Source organism: Anolis carolinensis, chromosome 4, assembly GCF_035594765.1.
Source record: "Anolis carolinensis isolate JA03-04 chromosome 4, rAnoCar3.1.pri, whole genome shotgun sequence".
NCBI lineage: Eukaryota > Metazoa > Chordata > Lepidosauria > Squamata > Dactyloidae > Anolis > Anolis carolinensis.
Window position 1 is genome coordinate 50,263,520 of NC_085844.1, and position 25,249 is coordinate 50,288,768.

Here is a 25,249-nt window from a genome sequence, read left to right on the forward strand (position 1 = left end):
GAAGTTTGAATTTGGTATCAAATTATCTGAACTGAAACCTAATACAAAAAGTAAGTTCCATATAATTTTTCCGAATTTACTAGTGAAGGCTACATGTATCTTTGTATGTGTGTATGCTTCTACGTTAATCAGTTGTAATCTGTGATTTAACTATGTGTCCTTAGAGCACAGATACACCAGATCTTCCTCCATGGATGAAGTTTTTGCACAACAAACTGGGAAATCCATCTATACCACTGAATATTCGTCTCTTTGTGGCAAAACTCATAATGAATACAGAAGAGGTGAGTTAATTCCTTATGATATTATAGAAATGTCATAAATAAACAGTACTTTTACACCTTTCTTTGTTTTACAGCAAGGCCAGAGTAATCTCTCTTTTCCAGCATGTTACGTGAATATTAGCAATCAAACACATTGCTGAGGGAAAGGGAAAGGTTTCCCCTTGACATTAAGTCTAGTCGTGTCTGACTCTGGGAATAGTGCTCATCTTCATTTCTAAGCCGAAGGGATGTCTCTAAGGTCATGTGGCCAGTATGACTGTATGGAGCGCTCTGGTGGGAAGGTAGCAGCGCTCCATGCAGTCATATTGGCCACATGACCTTAGAGGCGGGTGTTTTTTAAAGTTATTCCCACAATCATTGAAAAGCAAAGCAGTGCACTGTACATGCCTCTAGCTTTAGCTGTATAAAATAGAAGCGTTACAGGGTCTATTCTTCTGTGAAAACATTTTTGCTTTTCTGGCAGTTAGAATATTTCAGGAAGGAAAAAAGATACCAATTTACCTAACTGATTTAAATCAGGTTCCCCATTTTCCGATGTATATGTGTTTTGAGCAACTGTTCACTGTAATGGTTTTCTTTAAACATCACAATACAATGCGTTACCCATGCAGCTGACATGCCCTTTGGACTGTAATATGCATACATATATGCTCTGGCAGTAAGCAGACATTATTTCAAGGCTAAGGCTGCAGTCCTGTGTAGCACAGTACTATGTAGAACTTGCTTGTGCCTCCTCATTCTGAGTTAAATTGTAAGATGTGTACAGAACTATCCAGAAATGAAGGATAATAATTGCACAAAATAGAATTTTCTATGAAACATAGAGCGAATGCCTATGAAATGGCTAGAATCAGAAATATTAATCAATTTATAATCATATACATTGCATATCTCAATTGGAGATGACAAAGAATAAATGTAGTCTTAATAGATATTTAAGATACAAAATCCCCACTCTTGATTTAAGGAACATATGATGACTGTGCTGTATCTGACCCTTGTGTCTAACCATAACATTAACATATTAGCTTGTTTACTGCATGCTGACTGATAAATCTGGTGGTTAGAAGATCTGCTGCTAAAGAAACATTTGTCAACATGTATTAGGAGCAAACATATATAATGTTTCATGCTAGAAGTGTGCGATACTCAGGATGTACTAATAGACAGAAATATCTGATGCATTAGAACAGGGGGCCAGATGCGGCCCTCCAAGGTCATTTACCCAGCCACCACCCTACACATTAGACAATGTCGCCCTAAGTCTGAAACAACCTGAAGGCACACAACAACTATTTTAATTAATGACTATCTCATCAACCAAAAGCAAGCCCTCACTTCCCTTTTGAAATACTGGTAAGTTTATGTTGGTTAAAATTGATCTTCATTTTAAATATTGTATTCTTCTTTTAAAAATATTTTTGCATTACAAATAAGACTATGCAGCGTGCATAGGAATTCATGTTTTTTCCAAACTATAGTCCGCCCCTCAACAGTCTGAGGGACCATGAACTGGCCCTCTATTTAAAACGTTTGAGGACCCCTGCATTAGATTATCTAAGCAACATTTTACATTCAGTATATAAATAGAAACCAGAGCATCAATCAGATATGTATATGGTTGTCTCTGACCATAGTAAAAAAAAAATGATTTGAATCAGATATATACTATATTTTATCACATAATTGTTGCAGATTTTATATCATTTGTGTGGGTTTTTTTTTACCAAAATACATGGTGCAATTCATTATGTGAAACTTTAAAACAAAGAAATCCAGTGTTACAGTATTTTAAAAATTCAGGACAGTAACAACAAAAGGGATAGACAGAAAATGTAGAGAAACAGAACACATATGGTCTTTCAATCACTTCTTGCAATGAGAACCCCCTTGACCTTTTAAATTACTCATGAATCCATTGCTGCTTTTAAGCAGTGTTACAAACAGAATTGCCCATATGATGAAAGATTAAAAGCCAATATTTAAATGAGAAAGAAGGGTGCAACGACTATGCTGTGGTGATGTTTATGTGGTTAAATGAGATACGATTATTCGTCTCTACTACATCAGATACTTTCTAATTGTCAAGAAATGCTTAATGATTAGAAAATATTTCATGTCTTCTTACCAATACATCATTGAGTAAAGTATTCTGCACAGATTGCATCTTTTTTTTCCTCTCTAGGTTTTCCAACCTTATGCAAAACATTGGCTTGGCCCCTTACTGCAGCTGGTTGTTTCTGGAGATAATGGTGGAGAAGGAATTCATTACATGGTGGTAGAGATAGTAGTCACTCTACTTTCCTGGACTAGTGTTGCTACACCCAAAGTATGTGAACACAATCTGATGCATAGTGTGTGCATACATTTGAATATGGACAATTGCTAAGATGTATTGTTTTAGGTATTGGCTCTAAATAAATCTGATTGTTAGTATTGCAAACATTTTCTCAGAGTAGACAAGTTAAGTATCCTTTATCCAAAACGTTTGGGGCTAGAAGTATTTTGTGTATTGAATTCTGTATGTCCTATTTTAATTTATTCCAATAGATTATTGATCATGTTTAATTAACCTTGCCGAACTTCACTTTGAATGCAAAGTAATGTGTGAAGGGGCTATAGGTATGTCTTTGTTTTTGTGCATAATACCAATGCTATTTTATAATTCCTTTGTACTAGGGAAATATCAAGGACGAAGTCCTAGCAAACAGGTTGCTTGAGTTCCTGATGAAGAATGCATTTCATCAAAAAAGAGCAGTATTTAGGCATAACCTAGAGATCATCAAGACACTAGTAGAGTGCTGGAAAGACTGTCTCATTGTACCTTACAAGTAAGTTATCTTTTAAAGGATACAGCCATAGTATACAGCTAGGAAAAATTATGTTCTGATTTGTAATACAAAATGCCCAATCTGTTTGAACTCTTGTTTTGTTTTCAAAAGTAGTAATCGCATTTGATGAGATATGTAGTACTGCATATTCATTAATTCTGTTGTCATCCACTTGTTTTCTCAGTAACTGGAATTCTTATATCTTGCTATTTTTCTTCTTACAACATACAAATGAAACTCAGACTAAACTTCAGCTTTACCTAGATAAATTAAAAGCCATTTGATTCTGTTTTTGAAGACCCAGCCAACCACTTGAGAAGATTCAGTGGGAATGGATAAGGATGTTACCTATATAGAGTTTTGATAAACATAACAATGTATAATCTTTGGATAGTAAGTGTAAATTTGTCAGCCTTTTTGAGATATGTCAACTTGTGAGTTGTTATATGTGATACCCTCCATGTTTTTTGTTTTGTGTTTTACTCCAGGATAATATTTGAACACTTTTCAGGCAGTGATCCAAACACCAAAGACAACTCAGTGGGAATTCAGTTATTAGGAATTGTTCTTGCTAACAGCTTGCCTCCCTATGATTCAAAGTGTGGAATAGATAGCATAAGGTGAGAAAAACACCTTTCTCTAAAATATCCTGAGGAGCAATCCATAACATTGTAGGTTTATCCTAATGATTGGAAACATTTGATTGAGGCCCCCAAAACTCATTTTTTTCAATAAGTTTTTTTCTATAAAGAAAAAGTGCTTTACCTGTTTTTCACAAGTTCTTAGTTTCAGATTTTCTTTTGGTCAATTGTTTTTCATAAAATTCAACTCTCGCATTTTTTCAAAGGTGTTTTAGAGTTTTTGTTCAAAGGTGTTTTAGAGCTTTTGGCTCTAATTTAAACCAGGCACTGCATTTGTAATGCTAACATTGCCAAAATATTGCACAATTGTAATGATCACATCACTCACCTCTATTCCCCGCCCCAGATAAACACCGTGAATGCATGTTGATAACTTCAGAAAAGAAATATTTACATTACAGTAGTATATTAGAATGTGCATATTTGCATGTGCGTGAGGTAGGTGGTGCAAGAAGCAGATATAAGAATGATTGGAGAAATTGGCTTCCTGAGAGCTAACCTGAAATTTTCAAGAAAATGCAAAAACCATGTGCATGTAATACCATTGTGTATTATATGATTTATATAGAGTTCTAAAAGTTAAGTACAGTACCTGCATAATTTATGCTGTTTAGGTTACATATGAAGAGATTTCAGTTGACTACTGTGGTATAACATACTCAGATGTTAACATGGGATTCAGTGAGTATCACAGCAGATTTTTGTTTATTTCAGATACTTCCAAGCTTTGACAAATAACATGGCCTTAGTAAGATACAAGGAAGTATATGCAGCAGCTGCTGAAGTACTAGGACTTATTCTTCAGCATATTGCTGAAAAAGAAAATGTAAGTACAAGAGCATTTCAGAAAGCATTCTATGCCATTTTAGTTTTTACGCTTCTACCTAAAATAAAATTTTGTTTATTTTTGTGAGTCCATTGAATATAGTACTATAATATCTGGGGATGGGATGAATTACACAGAAATGTCTCATAATAAAAATATAAGAACTGCCATTCTAGATCAGAGATCCAGTCACTTTTGTTGTGAGAACTGCAGAATTATAGTGGAGATTGCTATCCTCAATTTGTTCTAACATTTGTAAGTAGATATGTCCTTTCTCTGAAATAAAGGTTCTGTTCCTACTATAGTTTAGATTAATTTAAAAAGCTGGTGTTCATGAAATTGGCTGGCCTTATACAAGTGATGAGGAGATTTTTTGCTGACAATAGTAGCAATACAATTTTACTGAAAATGTTGATCAAAATGCTTTTGGCATTTGCAAGTGTGTAATGATGTGTTTTATATTTTCTTCAGGTATTGGAAGGTCCAGTTTATGACTTAGTCATAAAGCAACTAAAGCAACACCAAAATACCAAAGATGATAAATTCATTGTGTGCTTGAATAAACTGACAAAGAACTTTCCACCGCTTGCTGATAGGTATATTAAAATTACGAATTTCTCTCTGCTCTATAGAGCATTTCAGCTAGGCAGCTGTGTTATAACTTGTCATGTTTTTTTGGTTCTTGGTTATGGAAAGGTTTATGAATACTGTCTTCTTCCTGATACCGAAACTTCATGGGGTGATGAAAACATACTGCCTGGAAGTAGTGTTGTGTCGTGCTCATGAAATAGAAGATTTATACTTACAGTTGAAGAGTAAGGAGTTCACACAGATCATGAGTCACCGGTAAGGAAGGAATAATTTACCTATTTTTCTTGTGCTTTCTGTGCAGATATGGCAGAGTCTGTTTGGAAATGATTCTGAATACACTTCATTTATGTCAGTGGTTCTCAACCTGGGATCCGCAGATGTATTTGGCATTCAACTCCCAGAAATCCTAACAGCTGGTAAACTGGCTGGGATTTCTGGGTGTTGTAGGCCAAAAACATCTGGGGACCCACAAGTTGAGAACCACTGATTTATATGAATAGTACTTGCTCAAAGTAATGTTTTGTATTTTGGCAAAAGGCAAAGTACTGCCTATTCAGTTTTGATCAGTTTATTTAGCTTTCTGCAAAGAAGGATTAATATATGTAAAAAGTAGTTTTCTATAACTAAACCCCGTTTTCTATAACTAAAATTCTTATTGTTGATGTGTTGTTCTTTTAAATTCTGTGTTAATATACTTTCTCAGACTCATGCAATCTATTAAATGTTAGGGTGTTTTCTGAAATCAAAATCAGGTCTTCAAATATACTCTTTAATTGTCCGCATATAGAAGTTGTGATAATAATAAAAGGAATTGTTTTTTTTCCCCTAGAGATGATGAAAGACAAACTGTATGTTTGGATATAGTATACAAGATATTGCCTAAGCTGAAACCAAGTGAAGTAAAAGATCTTCTTCCTACAGTAACAGGCTTCATCTCTCATCCTTCACCATTATGTAGGGAGCGAATGTATGACATTCTCATGTGGCTCTATGATAACTACAGGTATGTCAAGCAAGTGTTTCAAGAAGCCGTTTCCCATTTTTATCTTTTAAAAAATAGTAGAAAGCAAAAATAAGTGAGAATATGAAACAAAACAGCCAGCATTTCCCTCTATGTTTGCCTATGTCTCTACTTGTCTATAATAAAGCTTTATAAATTTTAGTGGTTAGACTCAAATGATGTGTGATGTGATCTGATTTGGCATGCTAGGTTCTAACATGTGGCCCATTCATAAAACATTCTTGTCTATTTGTATATATTAACCTATGCATACACACACACAACAAATGGGTATGTTCTTGAAAATGACAAAAGCCTCTGGAAGGAACGTTTTGTGTAAGATCTGTGAGACATTATGTGTGTTGGTCATAAGCACCATAAATAGAAAGAGAGTTTGAGGGCACAGAAACTTGGTGGGGGAAAAGATTGGCTTTATAGAATAAGTTTACTGCAATATAGATATTTAATAGTCATCTGTGGGAATGAAGGAAGAATGGAGCTGAACTGTTCTTGTGTTTTTTACCTCCTTTGTGTTAAACCAGGGATTCTGAAAGCCAGGCCGATGCGGTGTCTTCTGACGTATTTCAGGTGGCAAAAGAGAATTTGCTTCAAGGATTGATCGATGAGAATTCTGGACTGCAGTGAGTAATACAGATTTGAGCTTTCATTGTTAAAATCCCAAAGTTCTAATTATTGTTCACTTCCAGAAATCAGAATTTTATTTCAGCCTGTATCAGATTATTGACTAAATAGTGGGATATCAACAATTTTTTTTGCATATTTGTGTTTGGGATATGGGATATTTTTGTGATACTAAATTACCCTGCAATTCTATGCATGTTCACTCAGAAGTAAGTCCCGTTGCATTGAGAGGAATTTATCCCAAAGTAGGTGGATACAGGAATGCAACCTAAACCACTTAACAAATTCGAAACTTTAAAAAAATTCTTAAAGGACTTTTACTGTATAATGGATTTAGGTTGAAGAGTTGTGTTAGGATATAGTGCCTTATAAAGACTGGCTTGACATTAGGTAAAGCTAGGGGAGTAATGATAGCCAAATACTCCTTACCCTTTCCCCTATTGTATACAGAGCTATGTATGTTTCACATTGTTTATCCTGCATACCTCAAACTAGACTGCTTCCATTAGGGCTTCCTTTCCCATGGAAGAATTTTATCCCTAGAAGCACTCTATTTACAAAAGATAAAAAGGAGTCTTAGCAATAATTTTAGATCTCTGTTTTCATGGTTCTTCCTTTATAAACATAGAAATAAGGATATTTTACTTTTTTTAATTATAGAAGTGTTTAATTACTATATGCATTTCATAGTATTAATTCACTGTAGTATGTTCTTCATGAGGAAATGTGTATCTTTGCTTTCTTTTACAGATTAATTGTTAGAAATTTTTGGAGTGATGACACTAGGTTACCAGCCAATACCTTTGATCGCATGTTGATGTTGTTAAGTTCCTTATATTCTGTCAAAATTGAAACACAGTATTTGAGTTTAGCTACAAATTTTCTTCTTGAAATGACCAGCAAGAGCCCCGATTATTCCAGAAAGATGTTTGAGTACCCACTTTCAGAATGCAAATTTCAGGTGAATGCATATTTTATCGTAATGCTAATGAGATTGTCTTAACATTCCATAATCTATCAGAGCAGAGCCAAGGAAAGTAATTGGACAGCTATTTATTACTTCTCAGTCTTGAAATCTAACTTCGTTCTTTATTAGATGTAAAACGAAGCAGTAATTTTGACAGTTACATTGTGCAAAATTAATTCTTTTACAAAGCAAAGTAGTAATTAACTAAATAGATGCATTTTTCCATTGTTATTGTTGATAATAATGGATGACTATTCATAACTAGCTTCTGATACAAGAGTCTGAAAAAAGAAACAATGATTATAACCTCCTCACTTCTAGGGGGATCTAGTAACTTCTGTGAACAGAAAGAACATTTTCATCCACAGAACTATCTATGTAGATGGAACCTTTACATTGAAAGATGTATTATGCCAAATCCATTTCCACTCATTGAATAAAAATAATCAGATCTCTTTACCACTTAGTGTGATAACAAAGCTTATCCAAGGATCATATTCAAGGAACACCCTGTATAACATTTTACTAAATCCTTGAATATTTTTAGCAAAAATTTCTCAAAATTTTGATCTTAAGGGTTATTTTAAAACTGTGAGACTATAGGTTAGAATGCAGACTTTTCCCGTGCACTTTTGGGGCTACTATATAAAGAGGAAACTTTTAAAATTTAATATTCTGTTTCAATCAGAGTATTTTGGGGATAATTATTTTGTGATTCTCCTCAAAAGTTTGGATCTATTAATTCCTATCGTGAAATACTAATGACATGTATGAAACTGAAATTTCCTATGCTTTTTTCCAATTCAGGTATTATATATATTTTAATATAATTGTGAATGTTCTGGGGTTTTTTGTTTGTCTTCTCAAGGAATTTGCTATTGACTCAGATTGGCGGTACCGAAATACCATTCTTACCCCAATGTTTGTGGAGACCCAAGCCTCCCAGAGCGCCAACAGACATCGCTCACAGGAAGGATCAATGGGGGGACAAATAAGGGCCACACAACAACAGTATGAATTTACCCCCACCCAAAACGTCAGTAAGTATCTATGTTATGTATGTATTCTGCATCTCTCTGTATGTATTCTGCATATGGGACACTAACAATAAATGTAAAGCAAAGCACATTGAAACTATGTAAATGCTTTAGTGTATAAATATAAAAAAATAAGAAAGAATTAAACATTTTATGTCATAGAAACCATTAAACATTAAAAGGTTAAAATGCATTGATAGAAAATAGACAAATTGTTGAAGGATAAATCATTGGACACATTCTCAAATATGGAAACTGTTTTATCAATATATATTGGAGAGGAAGGGAAAGACTATGTTCAGGTTTAGAGACATAAAATGTTGGGATATTCATCTGTAAATGTTAAAACAAGCAAAGGTAAACACTTTGTATGATATAAAATGGAAGAAAAAATGACAATTTTATAGAGAAACTTATAAAAGAAACTGAAAATCCATTTTAAAAACTAATTTATGTGTATGTTGGTAATTTTAGAGTTATAGGTAGAGATGTATGTGTGTTAGGTCACTGTTGTCTAAGTATGTCTATATGTACTCACAAGTTTTAAGACCTTTCTTTTGTTGTGTGTTTTTATTGTCATTAAAAATTAAATATATAGGAAAAACTATTATAATACATTAAAGCTCCATACCCAACCCCACTCCATGATTTATATAACAACAACAACAACAACAACAACAATAATAATACTTTATTTCTACCCTGCCCTAATGGGGACTCAAGGCATTTCACAACATACAGTGGCAAACATTTAGTGCTGTAAAGTGCGACCAAAAAACCTTCTGTTGGCAGAAGAAGGTCTTGACCTGCTTGCAGAAGGCCAGCAGGGATGGGGCCATTTAGGACCATAGACATGCACATTAATATATTGGTTAGTCATTAATATCCAGTATTAGAATTCTACTTGCAATTCTTGTGCAAAGTGACAGTTAAAGTAGTGTCATCAGTTTTGCAGTGCAGATGTGCCCTTTGTCTCTAGAGCAGCAAAAAAACCCAAAAAACAAGCCTGCCCCATTACTCCATAGGACATCCTTTCAAATATTTAAACATGGCTACCATGGTCCCTCTTACCCTTCTCTTCTCCAAGCCAAGTATATCCAGCTCCATAAGCCACTCCTCATAGGCCTTGACTTCCAATATTGTTGAAGCAACTGAGGTTTCAGGCTGAACCTCCTTTAATATTCCTATTTTCATTTAGCCACAGTGGTACATACCTTGGTTACATCCTGGTTGGACTACTGTAATGCGCTCTAAAAGGGGCTGCCTTTGAAAAGTGCTTGGAAACTTCAATGGGTCCGAATAGCAGCAGCCAGACTGCTAACTGCTGCTGCTACAACTTCTCTGTTGCAACAGCTCCACTGGCTGCCAGTATGTTTCCAAGCACAATTCAAAGTGCTGATTTTGACCTACAAAGCATAATATGGCTCTGATCCAGGTTATCTAAAGGACCATATCTCTTTGTATGAACCTGGATCTACTGCGGAGGGCCTTCTCTTGGTCCCACCACCTGCTCAAGCGTGCTTGGTGGGAACACGAGAGAAGGCCTTTTCGGTGGCTGCTCCCAGGCTGTGGAACTCCCTCCCAGGAGAGACCAGAATGGGCCCATTCCTGCTGGCCTTCCACAAGCAGGTCAATACCTACTTCTGCCAACAGGCTTTTGGGGGAAGGGGCATAGTTTGGGGAGGTTGGGTGGGATTGGGGTGGTTAGGTGGGATTGTGGGAGATATGAGTTTTAAAAACCATTTTAATTCTATTTTTATAACACTGTTACGATTCAGTTGTTTTTAATTTTTGTATTGCTCTTTTTAAACTGTCTAGTGTAGATAGATGTTGGCCACCTTAAGTTCCCATTGAGAGAAAGGTGGGATATAAATAAAGATAATAATAGTAGTAGTAGTAGCAATAATAATAATATGCTGGGAAAAGGCAACTTGTTTCATGTGTATTTTACTTGTATAGTGATTCTTCTTTTTTCAGGTGGGAGAAGTTCCTTTAACTGGCTAATAGGAAGCAGTGTTGACACCCTTGCAGAGTATAGTGTTCCTTCATCTTCTGAATCCCTATCTTCATCCATGCTCCTTATTAACAAACGGGTTGCCAGATCACACGGAGTTGCCTTCAAAACTTTAGGTCCTAATTTTGGAAAGAAAAGGCTAGGCTTGCCCGGGGATGAAGTGGACAGCAAAGCCAAAGGTATTCATAATGCTTCCATTCTATTACAGTTATTCTTGTTATCCGAGATTGAGAGAATCTACTGCAAATGGAGAGCCAAATGGCTCTTAATCATCTGGGTGAAAATATCTGCCAGAGCAGGATATGACTGGCATTAGTGGAGCAAAAGGAACAAAAATGTCATGGGCTTTGTTTATGTGATATTGTCAGCATCATACTAGAAGATGGTGACCTTGTAAATTACTTAGTATAAAATTGATACTAATTACAATTAAGGGAAGTTAATTTAAAGAATGAGAAAAGGCAAATAAGTTGGTTTCCAGAACCTGAGACATAATACAAATACATAATACAAATTCTGAAATCAAGGTTCAGTTTTTACTGGCACATTTTATTATAGGTCTTAAACGATATTATGGATGACCATTCAAATTCCTAGTTCTAATAAGTAAATTTTTGTGTGCAATTTATATTTTGTTTTTTAAGTGGAGTTTTGACTAAATGTAAAGCAATTTTCCTTTCTTTTGCATTAGGTATAGATGAACGGGCAGAAATACTGCGACTGCGGAGACGCTTTTTAAAGGATCAAGAAAAACTTAGCTTGATTTATGCAAGGAAGGGTGTTGCTGAGCAGAAACAAGAAAAGGTCTGTTTCCTATTCTATAAGTCATAAGCAGAGGCTTAAGACACCTTTTTTTAGAATTCTACTGAAGTATCTCTTAAGGAATAGAATACAGAGTTATTTATCTCAATTAGAGTTATTTATTGTATTTCACCACATAATCATTGCAGATTTTATGCCTGGGAGGGGGGGGGGGGGGCAAAATATGGAGTGCAACAATTTTGCAAAACTTAAAAAATCCAGTATTATAGTATTTAAAAACCATGCTTTTTCAATTGCTTATTTCAAGGGAAGCACTACAAGGGTTTGTGTTTGTTAGCATGTCTTTTTTTGGTTTTGCCAGTTTTGCACGAACTTTTCGCTCACTGAAAACTGCCTTTCTGCAGCTCTGTTTCCATTCTGTTCAGCAAATACAATCACTTTCAACTTGAAGCCCACAGAATAATTTTAATATTTACCCATCTTGAGAAAGATTACTTTTCTGGCAGAAGAAATGTACAGTTTAGCTACTGTGAAAAGCTGCAAGGTTTACCATATTGTGTGACTTGCCTCATGACAGCTTTACCTGCCTACCCACTCACCTTGCACCTAGGCCTCTTCATTGGCTTGGGTTAAGTGACAATGCTGTTAGTTCTGCAGCCACAAACAGAATTAACTGTGGCAATTACTTGATGAAAAGCTAAAAACCAATTTTTGAACTGAAAAAACAGGGCATGACAATGATCTTTGGTGGGGTTAAGGAAATTCTTGGGGTTTTGCAGTTAGAGTTAGACATGGTCTTTAAGCTTTAAACTCGGCCTTGGTTTCTAACTTACCTCAATAACGTTCTGATCCTTCTTACGTAGGAAGAATTAGCATAGCCAGTAAAAAGAAAGAGAAATAGCTATTTTACTGCAAACCTTCCAGTGCTAACAAATTTCCTGCTTGATTAAAAAAAGAAAGCATAGTATCTGAGGGTAAAAGCTTTTCTACAACTTGTATTTAACTGTTACAATTTTACAAACTACTTCAACACATACATAGTTCAGTTACTGTATGAAATATCATTTTTCTCTCGTTGGGACAGAACATAATTTCCAAAATGTCAATTGTTGCAGGAAATAAAAACTCAGATGAAGATGAAACAAGATGCTCAGGTCACTCTCTACAGAAAATACAGACAAGGTGACCTCCCTGACATCCAAATTGAATATAGCAGTCTGATCACTCCTCTGCAGGGGGTGGCACAGGTATTGCTATTGTATTAGAATTTCCTTATTATTTTGGAAAGTTGTGCTGGCAAACTTGCTTTGAAATTGTAATAATTTCAATTTGATGCTATTATATTTAAGGTGTTTATAAACTGGTAGCTTTCAATCTCTTCAAAATGAGGTGTGAAGCAGTATTTATTGTGATCAAAAGGACTAGAAAGAACCTGTAAATCATTATTATACCACCTTATAATTGACTGTTCGTTTTCCTTTAAAACTTTTAAAAAACTTTTTTTGCCTTTCTTGTAATGCACTACAGTTGTAGAAATGATGAATGTTTGTCTGTGATGTGTACTTTTATCATTTGTACCTATCATTGATTGTATTGTCAATTACAGAGGGACCCTACATTGGCCAAACATCTTTTCAGCAGTTTGTTTAGTGGAATTCTAGAAGAAATGGAAAAATCCAAGTCTCAGTTTGAGAAGAACAGTATCATTCAGCAATTGATACAGGACTTCAACCACTTTCTGACTGCAACTGTGCTGTATTTCCCACCATTCATAGCCTGCATCCAGGTACTGTTTTCTATGTTACATTTTGGAATTCATAATCTTGTTATGCTTTTTTATCTTGTCAATAACATAAATTAATACAAGCTCAAGTGGTTAAAGGTGGCATATGTGAGAAATACACAAATTGTAATGCATTTATCTTTGACAAAAACAAAATGGGCTCTGAAGTACTAAGATTGGATGGCGAATAGAAACATTTTAAACTAAGTATATCAAGCTGTATGTTTATGCATTACAGAAACTGCCAAAACAATGAAAACTGCATAATTTTCAGGTTTTGTTAGTTTATATATATCTTCACAACACATATCTTGTCCTTTTGCCATCAAGTGAAATAAATACTCTCAAACAAGATATTACAGAATAATTTAGAAATGCCACAAGTTTAACCTGTAATGAGCTTTTTTTTTTAGCTTTCATGGCTGTGGCTTATTTAATGTAAATTTGTTCTGGTATAAAAAAATAATTATGAAAGCTAACAAAGACTTTGTTGTAATAGGAGATGAGCTACCAACACAAAGAGCTTCTAGACCTTAATGCTTCTTCTGTGAGTACAAGCTGCTTAGCAAGTTTACAGCAACCAGTAGGAATCTTGCTGCTTGAACAAGCTTTAGTTTGCCTTTCTCCTCAAGAAGAGGAGGAAGAAGGGCCACCCTCCAAACGGATGCGCGGGAAGAGAGAAGTGTCACCTGATGTGAACAGATGGATTGAACTTGCCAAGTAAGCTTGTTAACTCTTAATCTAGAGAATAGTTTTAGAACTACATAAAACGTAATACTTGCCAAATTAATTGTGGTGACTTTTCTAGCTAAATTGCGATTATTGGAAGGTAATGATTGTTTTTTTGTTCATCGCAAGCTGCTCTGTATTCTGCTTTATAGTTAAAGTTCTGTAGGTTGTGATTCCAGTCAATTGTGTAAAGAAGTGGCATTTTTCTGGTCATCCGTTTATATAATGTATTGAGTTATGTATGAGTTCATTAGCAGTTCTATTGAATTAGAGCCATTGTGGTATAGAGGAATACTGGAAGAAACCCAGGCTTAAATTCAGAGCCGTCCTTAGGTAATTTTCTGTAGTAGGCAAAGGTAATTTTGGTGCCCCCCTCCCTCCCCCCCACAGCATGGGGGGCAGTGGTGCGTGGCCACGGCGGGAAGGTCCAGGCAGCTTGGCTGGGCCTTCCCGCTGCGCGACCTGGCCCCGCCCCCGCGGGAAAGCCCAGAAAGGAGGAGAAGGCGGGGGTGGCGCCATCGTCCCAGGGCCTCAATGGCGCCACAGGCAAAAGCCTACCTCGTCTGGCGGTTGGACCGCCTCTACTTAAATTCTCTACTCATAGTTACCAGGTGTCCTCATCCGCATACCTAAAAAGCTTGGGCCTTCAGTTGTTCAGGGAATACTTCCCTCCATATGTGCCTGGCTGAGAATTAAGGTCTACTTGGTGGGAGTGCTCCTTCACAACCCATTACTTAGGTCAATATACTGTGTTGGGACATGGGAGAGGGCCTTTTCAACCATGCAACCTAATTTATTACAATACTTATATATACCTTGTGGCATGCCCCCCCTATGGGACCCTGACTGACACCAATATTCATGAAGCATGCGAAATAATGCACTCTTTCATGTTTTTGTAAGGCTAAAATGGAAATTGAACTCCTTAGAGGGAGAGAGGAAGGAATGAAGTACATATAATAAATACAGAAACCACCAAATCCTTTTATTAATCTTTTACCATATTTATCTGACATATAAAATCATTTTGATAATCAGACATGATGACATTATATATTTTTTATTTTCCTCATTTTCTAGGCTTTATCGGTCCATTGGAGAATATGATGCGTTGCAAGGTATTTTTAGTGGAAAGATTGGCACGAAGGAAATTACCCGGAAAGCTTTAATAGCTGAGGCAAGAAGTGATTATGCTGAAGCAGCAAAGCATTATGATGAGGTACATTTATATTATAAATCAGCTTTTTTCAGATTTATAAAAGGATCCAGTCTGAACATTGATTTTAAATATATTCTTCAAATCATAACTTCACCCTTAATCATAGTAATATCTTTGACTAAAGGCTTCAGTTGTAATTAAAAAGTATGTAGATGTCAGGAAGGCTTTATTAGATAGTAACCTGAAAAGAGAGGATAGAGATTCAGAAAAGTGAAGTAAGAAACAGAATATTGACAGATTTACCTAAAAGGTAAGTTTGTGTCAGAATTATTATTATTTGATCACAAAAAATGTCAAGAAAAGTTCCTTGGTTAAGTAGTTTCTTAGAAGGATGAGCAGAGCTGTGTGGCAATAACAAATGTTAGAACAGTAGGAGTTTTGCTGTATCCAGTGCTTTTGTCAAGTGGGCACATGTCTTTATTTTTGAAAATCCTATGAACAAATTTAGCTTCTCTGAACTTTGATTCTCCCACATTTTATGGATGGAGCTATTTATGGTTGCTGCAGCTCAGCAACAGAGCACTTTGTCCATGTGCACAACATATAGGACATTTCTAGGAAGGGATCCAAACTGACTGCTTACTGTTCCTTATCCCCTCCTGAGTTAGCTGAAAACAAAGGTTCAGTATTAGTATGTAAAAGAAATTAAGCTGTGAATTCAATTAATGTTTTAAAATGAAAAGTGCTTGTTAATTGCCAAGATAAATCTGTCTTATACCCCTTTGCTTATCTAGGCACTTTCTACCCAAGACTGGCCTGATGAAGAACCAACAGAAGCAGAAAAAGATTTTTGGGAACTTGCATCTCTGGAATGTTACAACCGTCTGACTGAATGGAAATCTTTGGAATATTGTTCAACTGTTAACATCGATAATACACAGCCTCCAGACTTAAATAAAACATGGAGTGATCCATTTTATCAGGTTTTAAAATATAGTAGTTTATATGTGTCTTTCCCTCTATAAACTGTATTTGTGCTCATTGTACTAAGGTGCTAGGGCATGAATCTTGGGCTCCAGGTATATTTTAGGTCCAAATCCTTAGGGTTGTAATTTACCTCTTGATGGGGAACTGCATCTCTTCAAGGTCAAGCAGCTGTTTAGATGTTGATAATTTGGGAGAAAAGGGGGATACAATAAATATAATAGTTGTAGCAGTTGTGATAAAATAATAATAGGTTTACCATTATCGAAATCAGTGTGATCCAACCTTTAGTTACCCAAGGGCCAATCAAACTTTAGTATAGGAATGTGAGGGCCAGAGACATTCCAGAAAGAAAACGTTTCTTAAAAGCTTAAAGCAGTAAGAAGGGCAAGGGCCAACTAAAATGAATTGGTGGGTTTGGACCACACTGATCTAAATAAAATAATTGCGATTTTCCTTCATTTCAGGAAGTGTATTTACCATACCTGATTCGTAGTAAGTTGAAGGTTCTCCTTCATGGTGAAAACGACCAGTCCTTACTGACATTTATTGATGAAGCTATGAAGACAGAACAGAGGAAAGCTCTTATAGAAATGTACTACAGTCAAGAGTTGAGTCTTCTCTACATTTTGCAGGATGATTTTGACAGAGCAAAATACTATGTCAGCAATGCTATGCAGGTGTTCATGCAGGTAATGTTTTGAAAGGTAAAATGACTTTTTAGGTTTATTAAGACGAAGCTGATAACACTGTAGTGTTACTGTGCTAAACTTTCTGAATGATTGACACTCAGAGATTTTGTTATATCCTCCGATGCTTGTAGAAAAGGCAGTAAAGATAGAGTGTCGTGCAGAAAAGGATCAATGGTTGGCTAGAAAGTCAAAGGAAAATGTATTTTCTCCTACAGAGCTATTCCAGTATTGATTCACTGTTGCACCAGAGTCGACTTACCAAGCTTCAATCAGTTCAGGCTCTAACGGAAATACAAGACTTTATTGACTTTATCACCAAACCAGGTATGTTTCCTTCCCTTGTTGAAGTGTTCTCACATGTATTTAATATATGTATTGTTACAGTAGATTTGTGCATTTAGAAGAAATTGAGCCTAGTCCTAGTAAATTCTTGTAAATGTATGCATTTCTCTGCTTATAGCAGTTAAAATATTGTTACATATCACATTTTGTGATAGTAGCTCCTACTTGGTATTTTGTTCCTGCTTTTGATTATTCAGTTCTGATCAAAGAGACATGCTGCAGGATTGAAATGAACTAAGGTCAGTTGATGTTTTTAGGCAAGTGCTCCTTTGTCCTGCATTGGTAGATGATTTTTAGCATTCAAGAAACTGGCATAAGTGTGTAGCAAAACCAGTACAGTAGAGTCTCACTTATCCAAGCTAAACGGGCCAGCAGAAGTTGGATAAGCGAATATCTTGGATAATAAGGAGGGATTAAGGAAAAGCCTATTAAACATCAAATTAGGTTATGATTTTACAAGTTAAGCACCAAAACATCATGTTATACAACAAAATTGACAGAAAAAGTTCAATACGCAGTAATGTTATGTTGTAATTACTGTATTTACGAATTTATCACCAAAATATCACAATATATTGAAAACATTGACTACAAAAAATGGCTTGGATAATCCAGAGGCTTGGATAAGCGAGGCTTGGATAAGTGAGACTCTACTGTATTTATAAAACAAATTTACATGTTCAGTGATCTGTGACTGGTTATTTTTTTTACCTTGAATTTAAATCTGTGGGTGGCATACTGCAGTGTTTGCTTGTAAATGGGATTTTGACTGTTTTGTCAAAACCTTTAACATCTTCTTAACATGTGTCTTCCTCAAAAATGATCTTTAGGTAATATAGCTTCTCAGGCTTCCCTTAAGCGACTCCTCGGTATTTGGACAAATAGATATCCAGATACCAAAATGGATCCAATGAACATTTGGGATGATATAATCACAAATCGGTAAGTAGAGGTCTTTTCCCAGTTATCTGTGATTGCCAATGCCTGTTGTACATCCAAGAATAGGGAGCTCAAAACTCAGAGAGTGTCTGTTGCCTCTATAACTGTGGTTCTCAACCTGTAGGTCCCCAGATGTTTTGGCCTTCAACTCCCAGAAATACTAACAGCTGGTAAACTGGCTGGGATTTCTGAGAGTTGTAGGCCAAAACACCTGGGGACCCACAGGTTGAGAACCACTGCTCTATAACATCAGCTCAATCTCTTGCAGAGTGGCTGTTCTGGGTTGTTAAAGAGCTATTACATCCTTCTTGGATATGAACCTACCACAAATTTGAGATCTTCAGAGAAGGCTCTGTGGCAAATCCCAATGCCTCATAATTAGGTTTGTGGGTACACGTCATAGGATCTTCTCTATAGAAGATCGTGGGACATTTTACTCTAGGAAGTTGAGATAGCCTCATCTTTTAAGCATCAGTTGGGCAGCTCGGCCTTCCGTGTTATTTCAAAACTGGATTCTAGGGTTGTATTTGGACTGCTTTTGGAAATTTTTTTAAGATATTTGCTCATCACCTCTGGGCCCCTGGTAAATTGGGATGTGATACAGAAATGCTGTACATAAGCAAGCACAACAAATATGCTATTCTCCATTGTGAAAACATGATATTCTTCCCTCAAATATGTGCTTAGTGAAGTAATATCCTGTAGCCTGAAAGTTAGATGTCTAATTCTCTGTATCATTTTTAGGGATACTCAGTAATCAGAAGTATCTCTATTTGCAAATTAGTTTTATAAATGACCTTCCAACACCTGGTATATCTTGGGGTAGATGGTTAGGGTTGCTAGCCAGCTAGGGCTGTGCCAAAATATCATTGTTTTTATGTACAGCTGTTTGTTTCTGCCCTGCAGAGCAAGAAAGGGATATAACATCGAAGCAGACTTCTTGAGTATTTTCACAGATTCAGTGGATGTGTGGATGGTACATTGAAGCAAAGATGCATCTACTGACCCTACATTACTGTGATCATAGCTCTTGTGTCTGTCTTGTTCCTGTGTTCAAGTGAGACGTGAATGTAGAACCTTAGGCACACAGTGTGTATATGTGCTTCCTATCAAGCCTTTGCAAAATACAGTGAAACCTTGAAGTGAACCAGTTTATGCATTTTTGAGACACGAGCTATTTTTCTGTCCCTTTTTTGCTTTGACATTCGAGCGGAGATTTTAGTTATAAGTGAGAGCGAGAGCTTGCCACCCGCCATCTTAAGCAGTGCTTTAAGGGAGCAGCCAGGAAAGCTCTTTGATCTTGTCTTTGCTGCTATTTCTGCAATCCCAGGGCTTTGAGAGATTGTAAGAAAGCTGAGGGGCCAGATGTAATCAGTAAATTTCCATCCTGGTTAAAATAGGCAAGTTGCACAGATACCTGTCATTCTAATTGATCATTGCAGAATAATTTTACTGAAGGTTCCCACTCATAGCAGGAAAAGGAAACTTATGTTACTGTCAACGTAAGTTATGTTATTGGCAAATGTCAGTGAAGAAGAAGATTCAGTGAAGCCTGATCTTGAAGGAAAATACATTCTCTACACTTAATAAATTCAATTTATTTCTTATTATATATTTTATATAATAATCTCTTATTATATATTTTATACATCATTTGTTATTTGTAAAGTATATTTTTCTTATTTAAAAACACGTAACAAAAATTGATGTGGTCTAGGGGGCTGGAATAGATTAATAGCATTGGGGATATTTTGTTTGACATAAGAGCAATTTGCATTAAGAGCTTAGTCACACAACTAAACCCATAAGTCAGGGTATCACTGTATATGGAAATCCAGGGATGAAGTCAGTGAACCTATAAAAGCCAAGCTCCAATCTCACTCCACATGTTCCTAGATGCATGGAAATGTTTTGTATGTCTGTCACTGTATATACTCCTGTATAAGTGGAGGGCAGGTTTGGGAGGCAAAATTGAGGAGTTTGATAAGACCCATGGATAAGCTGAGGCTCAATATGGAGAGAGGTGAAAACACTAATGCTGCCTAAGGGGGCCAGCCACTTCTGTTCCAACATCACTTCTCTGCCCAGGCATCCAAAAGGCCAGGAATGGCTCCACAACAAAGAGAGTAGAGGGAGTTGTTGCTTGTTTTAGTTTCTCCTGGGACATAGATCAGGCGGTGGTTCCTTTTTTTAATGAGAGTTAGGGTAAAATACTTATGTTGACTTGTGGATAGCTCCCCAGTTTTGAGGGTTGATTTTTTAATTTAAATTGCTATACTTATATTTAAGTATATTGAGTAAGTGTATGACTGAAATCAGGATAGATGTGAAATTCTAGGACATCAATTGAAAACAAAAAGGAAATAATATGGATACATTGATATAGCAGTTAACTGATCTATTTATTATAAGCATATCGGAGAGCGAGAAATGAATGTGTATGATCTGTTAGGAATTGAAGTTTGCCACTTCTTTCTTACTAGAATCATAGAATCATAGAGTTGGAAGAGACCTCACAGGCCATCCAGTGCAACCCCCTGCAAGAAGCAGGAAAATCTCATTCAAAGCACCCCCAACAGATGGCCATCCAGCCTCTGCTTAAAAGCCTCCAAAGAAGGAGCCTCCACTACACTTCGGGGCAGAGAGTTCCACTGTTGAACACCTCTCACAGTGAGGAAGTTCCTCCTAATGTTCAGGTGGAATCTCCTTTCCTGTGGTTGGAAGCCATTGTTCCACGTCCTAGTCTGCAGGGCAGCAGAAAACAAGCTGGCTCCCTCCTCCCTATGACTTCCCCTCACGTATTTATACATGGCTATCATGTCTCCTCTCAGCCTTCTCTTCTGCAAGCTAAACATGCCCAGCTCTTTAAGCCGCTCCTCATAGGGCTTGTTCTTCAGACCCTTAATCATTTTAGTTGCCCTCCTCTGGAAGCTTTCCAACTTGTCAACATCTCCCTTTAACTGTGGTGCCCAGAACTGGACACAGTATTCCAGGTGTGGTCTGACCAAGGCAGAATAGAGGGGTAGCATGACTTCCCTGGATCTAGACGCTATACCCCTATTTATGCAGGCCAAAATCCCATTGGCTTTTTTTGACGCTGCATCACATTGTATAATAGCTGTTGATCACACTTAGATGATAATTATTTTGAGTTATCTTAGAGTAAGGGTTAGTAAGAAAAGCATGGGTAGCTAAATTATGAAACTCATAATAATGATTGCTATCTAGAGTTATTGTAACACAAATAACTATCAGAGCATCTCTAAGGGTGACTGACATCTGCAGGGCCATTTACATTTTGTCAATTTGTATTTCTTTTAATTGTTGCAGGTGTTTCTTCCTTGACAAAATTCAGGAGAAACTTCCTAACACACATCTGGATGACAGTATGGATGTGGATGGTGCGGGAGATAGCAGTTTGAAAATGGAAGTGGACAATGAAATGGAAGATGCATGTTCCATGATTAGAAACTGCAAATTTACCATGAAGATGAAGATGATAGAGAGTGCACGGAAACAGGTAGGTGTAGCATGCATTTTTATATATATATAAATACACACTTATAATATATTACCACCAAAACAAAAAACAAAAAGAAACAGATTTGGGGGGGGGGGGGGAGCAAAAGACGTTTTAAGGTTCTTTAAGGCATTTGGCTATAATAGCTACATATTAAAACAGAGAATTTAATAATTCCATTAAATCTTAATGGGCAGTGTTTTTTTACCCTCTTACTTACACTTTCACATTGATTTGGGAATTTAAAAACAAATATATAGACCTCAAACATGGAACAATTTGCATGCTCTTCATCATGATATAATGTAAATCAGAGTGATACAGGTTAATCTGTAAAGTAGTATGGATTGATTTGATGCAAAAAAAATCTGGTTAAATGTGAATATTTTCTTGTTCTATAGTTCTGTGAACTTTGTCAACCCCTGCTATTCTCAAGTCAGTGCAGAGAAGTAATCTAAGCTTGTGCATGGATTTGTTTTCAAAAAGTCTTTGTCTGGTCCAGACACCCATAAAGGCATGAGCTCCACTGCCATTTTTCCTCCCGGCTGCAACAGAACAGTGGCTGCTGAAAAACGACTGCTTTCTGTTTCTTTTGGCTACATGTGGAGTGCGGGGGGGGGGGGGGGCATTGACAGCCATGAGAAGGGAATGGATCCCAGAGAAAGTGCAAATCTTAAGCCCTTGCCATAAATCCAGGTTTCCTTGAAAAGCCGAAGGGAAAGGATCCCAGACAGGGTACTATGTTAACTCTGGTGTGTTTAATCCCGTTCTTAATGAAGGATACAAGGACAAACAATGCCTAAAATGAGGGGAAGGGGAGCCTGGGAAATCCATTGCCACCAGTGGGCCAGATCGAAAACAAATCTTTCAGCTTCCTAGGTCAAAAACAGATTTTTGTTCTCCCATATTCAGGAGGCACCCTGAAAACGGACCGCGGTTTACCCAAATTGCACAACCCTATAATCTACAACAATGTTGATTAACTTCTCATAAGACCAATCTAGAGGCAAGAGTTACGTAATCCATACTGAAGTTTTCTGATTTCTATTCACTTTCCTTCTGTTTTTGAACCCTGGCTTATGCCATGGTGAGATCTTTTGCCATGGACTATATTGGGTATGCAGTGAGTGAAACAATCTTAATTTTGAGAACTTCTGAGAGAGAGAAAAAAATGCTTCTCAAATTCTTCAATCGCTTTGTTTTCCTGCTTTCAGAGAAAAATTATGAGTTCATAGAATTTCATAAAACAATTATGATTTCATTTACATTTTTAACAAATGTGTTTAGTTTCCTACCTTAAAAAGCGTTGGCACACTGAGATTTGTGTAAAGCTACATTACTACAAATTTGCTTATCCTACTTTTCTTATTACCAATTTAATATTCCTACCTTTTTCATACTATATGTAATACTGTATTTGCTTTTTCTTCCTTTGAACTATAAACACAGAATAGTTTTTCGGTAGCCATGAAACTTCTGAAGGACCTGCATAGAGATTCCAAGACTAGAGAACAGTGGCTGGTGAGATGGAACCACAGCTATTGCCAGTATAGCCATAGTCGTAGCCAGAGTCAAAGCAGCCCTGAACAAATCCTTACCGTACTCAAAACAATTTCCTTATTAGGTATGTATTCCATATAGAATTTGCCAACACATAATCTAGTGCAAATATAAAAGGGTTCTCACAGTAGCCAACCAGCTGCTTATGGGAAGCGTACGTGTATATGAAAGCAGTGACATTATTCCATTCATATTCCACAAAAAGTAATATTAGAATTTGCTTTTGGTACTCCATTCACTTCTTTATTTCCATGTTTTAAAACGTCCATGATGCAGCCATAACTGATAGTTGTACTGAATTCCATAATTACATTTTCTACTGTGAGAAAAAGTACTTATTCTTATTTGCCCTGAAAGACACAGCTTTCAGCTTATTTGGTCATCCTGGGATCTAGAATTATGACTTTTCACACTATGCAAAATTCTTTATTCATCTAGCATATCCCCTTTTTCCATGGCTTTTTTTGTAAGTCTTGAAAAAAATGTTTTTCATCAGGAGGTTCATCCAGCCCCTGAAGACTAGTATAAGAATATGATTTCTGCCATTTGATCCAACAGATGAGACTAAGTCTGGCAGCCTGAGTGCACACAACTTCCGCAACCAAAACCTCCTCCTTGGTACCACTTTCTACATTATGGCCAGTGCGCTTTGCAAGGATCCAGACTGTCTTCGCCAAATTGAAGAAGAAAAAGCCAAAACAGTCTTAGTGCTTTCAGGAGAAAGACCTGATAACATTGAAAAGGTATTTTTGCTTCTTCTTAGAAGTGAATTGTTTATTCTTTTTGAACTGGAATTCAGAATGGAGATCTGTGATGCCAGGGGATGTGTTCATTCTCATTATGCATAGATTGTGGCTATAGTCCCTGATATCATTTGTCATAGAGTAATACCTTGTTTAATTCATACTTTATTTACAGGTAATTTGTATTATTGGGGGACTCCATTCTCTAGGGTAAACATGTCCACAGTTTGGCCCAAGAGTTAAATGTGGCACCCATTCAAATTTCCAGGTCTCCCACCCTTTCTCACTTGCTTCTTTCCATCTTCCCTTCCTCTCTCCCTTCCTTGACTTCCTTCCTTCCTTCCTTCCTTCCTTCCTTCCTCCCTTTCTTGACTTCCTTCGTTCTTTCATTCATTCCTTCTTGGGGATCAGGGCCCCCCCAAAAAACGGGCTCCTTAGGAGGAGAGAAACAGAGATACCCTTGCATCCCTTCACCCCAATTGTCACCTTCTCCCCAGGTAGCTCTGGCCTCGAGTATCCTGTCTCAGTGGATCCTTGTCCCTCTCTTCCCCCACAACTTCTTCTTTATTTTTATTTTTTTTGCAAAGGATGGCTCCCCAATTGCCCTGCTTGCCCCAGGTGCTCACTGCTGCCAATGCCACTGCTACTGCGTGTCCAGGCATGACAGGCCCTGGAGGCCCGGCACCTGCCTGGCTTCCCTCCCGCTTTCATCCTTCATCACTGTCCCGCATTTTCCAAAAGGGCTGCCTTTTGCTGCAGCTCCTCTTTTGGGAAGTAGAGGGGAGGGCCAGGTGGCAACTATAAGCTCCCACCACCATCACAGTAGAAGCCCTCCTAACAAATGGCCATGCCACCTCTGCTGGAAATCCTCCAGTAGACTCAGGCAGCATATGCCAAAACGACTTGAAGGCACACAACAACAACAATTCTAATTAACTTGACTCTCTCACCAGCCAAAAGCATACCCACACTTCCCATTGAAAGACTGATGTGTTTATGTTGGTTAAAAGTGTTCTTTGTTTTATATATTGTATTGGGTTTTTTGCACTACAAATAAGACATATGCAGTGTGTATAGCCTGTTCATGCTTTTTTAAAATTATAGTCTGGCTCCTCAACAGGCTGAGGGAATGTGAACTGGCCCTCGGCTTAAAAAGTTTGAACACCCCTGCTCTAGGGTATTGGAGAGAATGGTTCTGCTCTT

The 25,249-nt window shown here is 37.0% G+C and overlaps 1 protein-coding gene across 1 annotated transcript in view; it reads left to right on the forward strand.

Moving 5' to 3' along the window:
* Window positions 1-25,249, forward strand: part of prkdc (protein kinase, DNA-activated, catalytic subunit) — a 110,478-nt gene that overhangs the window by 67,531 nt on the left and 17,698 nt on the right. Inside the window, exons 48-71 of the mRNA XM_062979346.1 lie at window positions 165-284; window positions 2,470-2,613; window positions 2,964-3,115; window positions 3,604-3,735; window positions 4,471-4,582; window positions 5,054-5,178; window positions 5,279-5,428; window positions 6,003-6,176; window positions 6,716-6,814; window positions 7,566-7,776; window positions 8,651-8,822; window positions 10,797-11,012; window positions 11,525-11,637; window positions 12,711-12,842; window positions 13,202-13,381; window positions 13,878-14,098; window positions 15,188-15,326; window positions 16,061-16,249; window positions 16,718-16,942; window positions 17,158-17,266; window positions 18,115-18,226; window positions 21,554-21,743; window positions 23,193-23,367; window positions 23,862-24,046. Coding sequence (XP_062835416.1) covers window positions 165-284; window positions 2,470-2,613; window positions 2,964-3,115; window positions 3,604-3,735; window positions 4,471-4,582; window positions 5,054-5,178; window positions 5,279-5,428; window positions 6,003-6,176; window positions 6,716-6,814; window positions 7,566-7,776; window positions 8,651-8,822; window positions 10,797-11,012; window positions 11,525-11,637; window positions 12,711-12,842; window positions 13,202-13,381; window positions 13,878-14,098; window positions 15,188-15,326; window positions 16,061-16,249; window positions 16,718-16,942; window positions 17,158-17,266; window positions 18,115-18,226; window positions 21,554-21,743; window positions 23,193-23,367; window positions 23,862-24,046 — 3,777 coding nt within the window. The remainder of the gene's footprint in view (window positions 1-164; window positions 285-2,469; window positions 2,614-2,963; window positions 3,116-3,603; window positions 3,736-4,470; window positions 4,583-5,053; window positions 5,179-5,278; window positions 5,429-6,002; window positions 6,177-6,715; window positions 6,815-7,565; window positions 7,777-8,650; window positions 8,823-10,796; window positions 11,013-11,524; window positions 11,638-12,710; window positions 12,843-13,201; window positions 13,382-13,877; window positions 14,099-15,187; window positions 15,327-16,060; window positions 16,250-16,717; window positions 16,943-17,157; window positions 17,267-18,114; window positions 18,227-21,553; window positions 21,744-23,192; window positions 23,368-23,861; window positions 24,047-25,249) is intronic.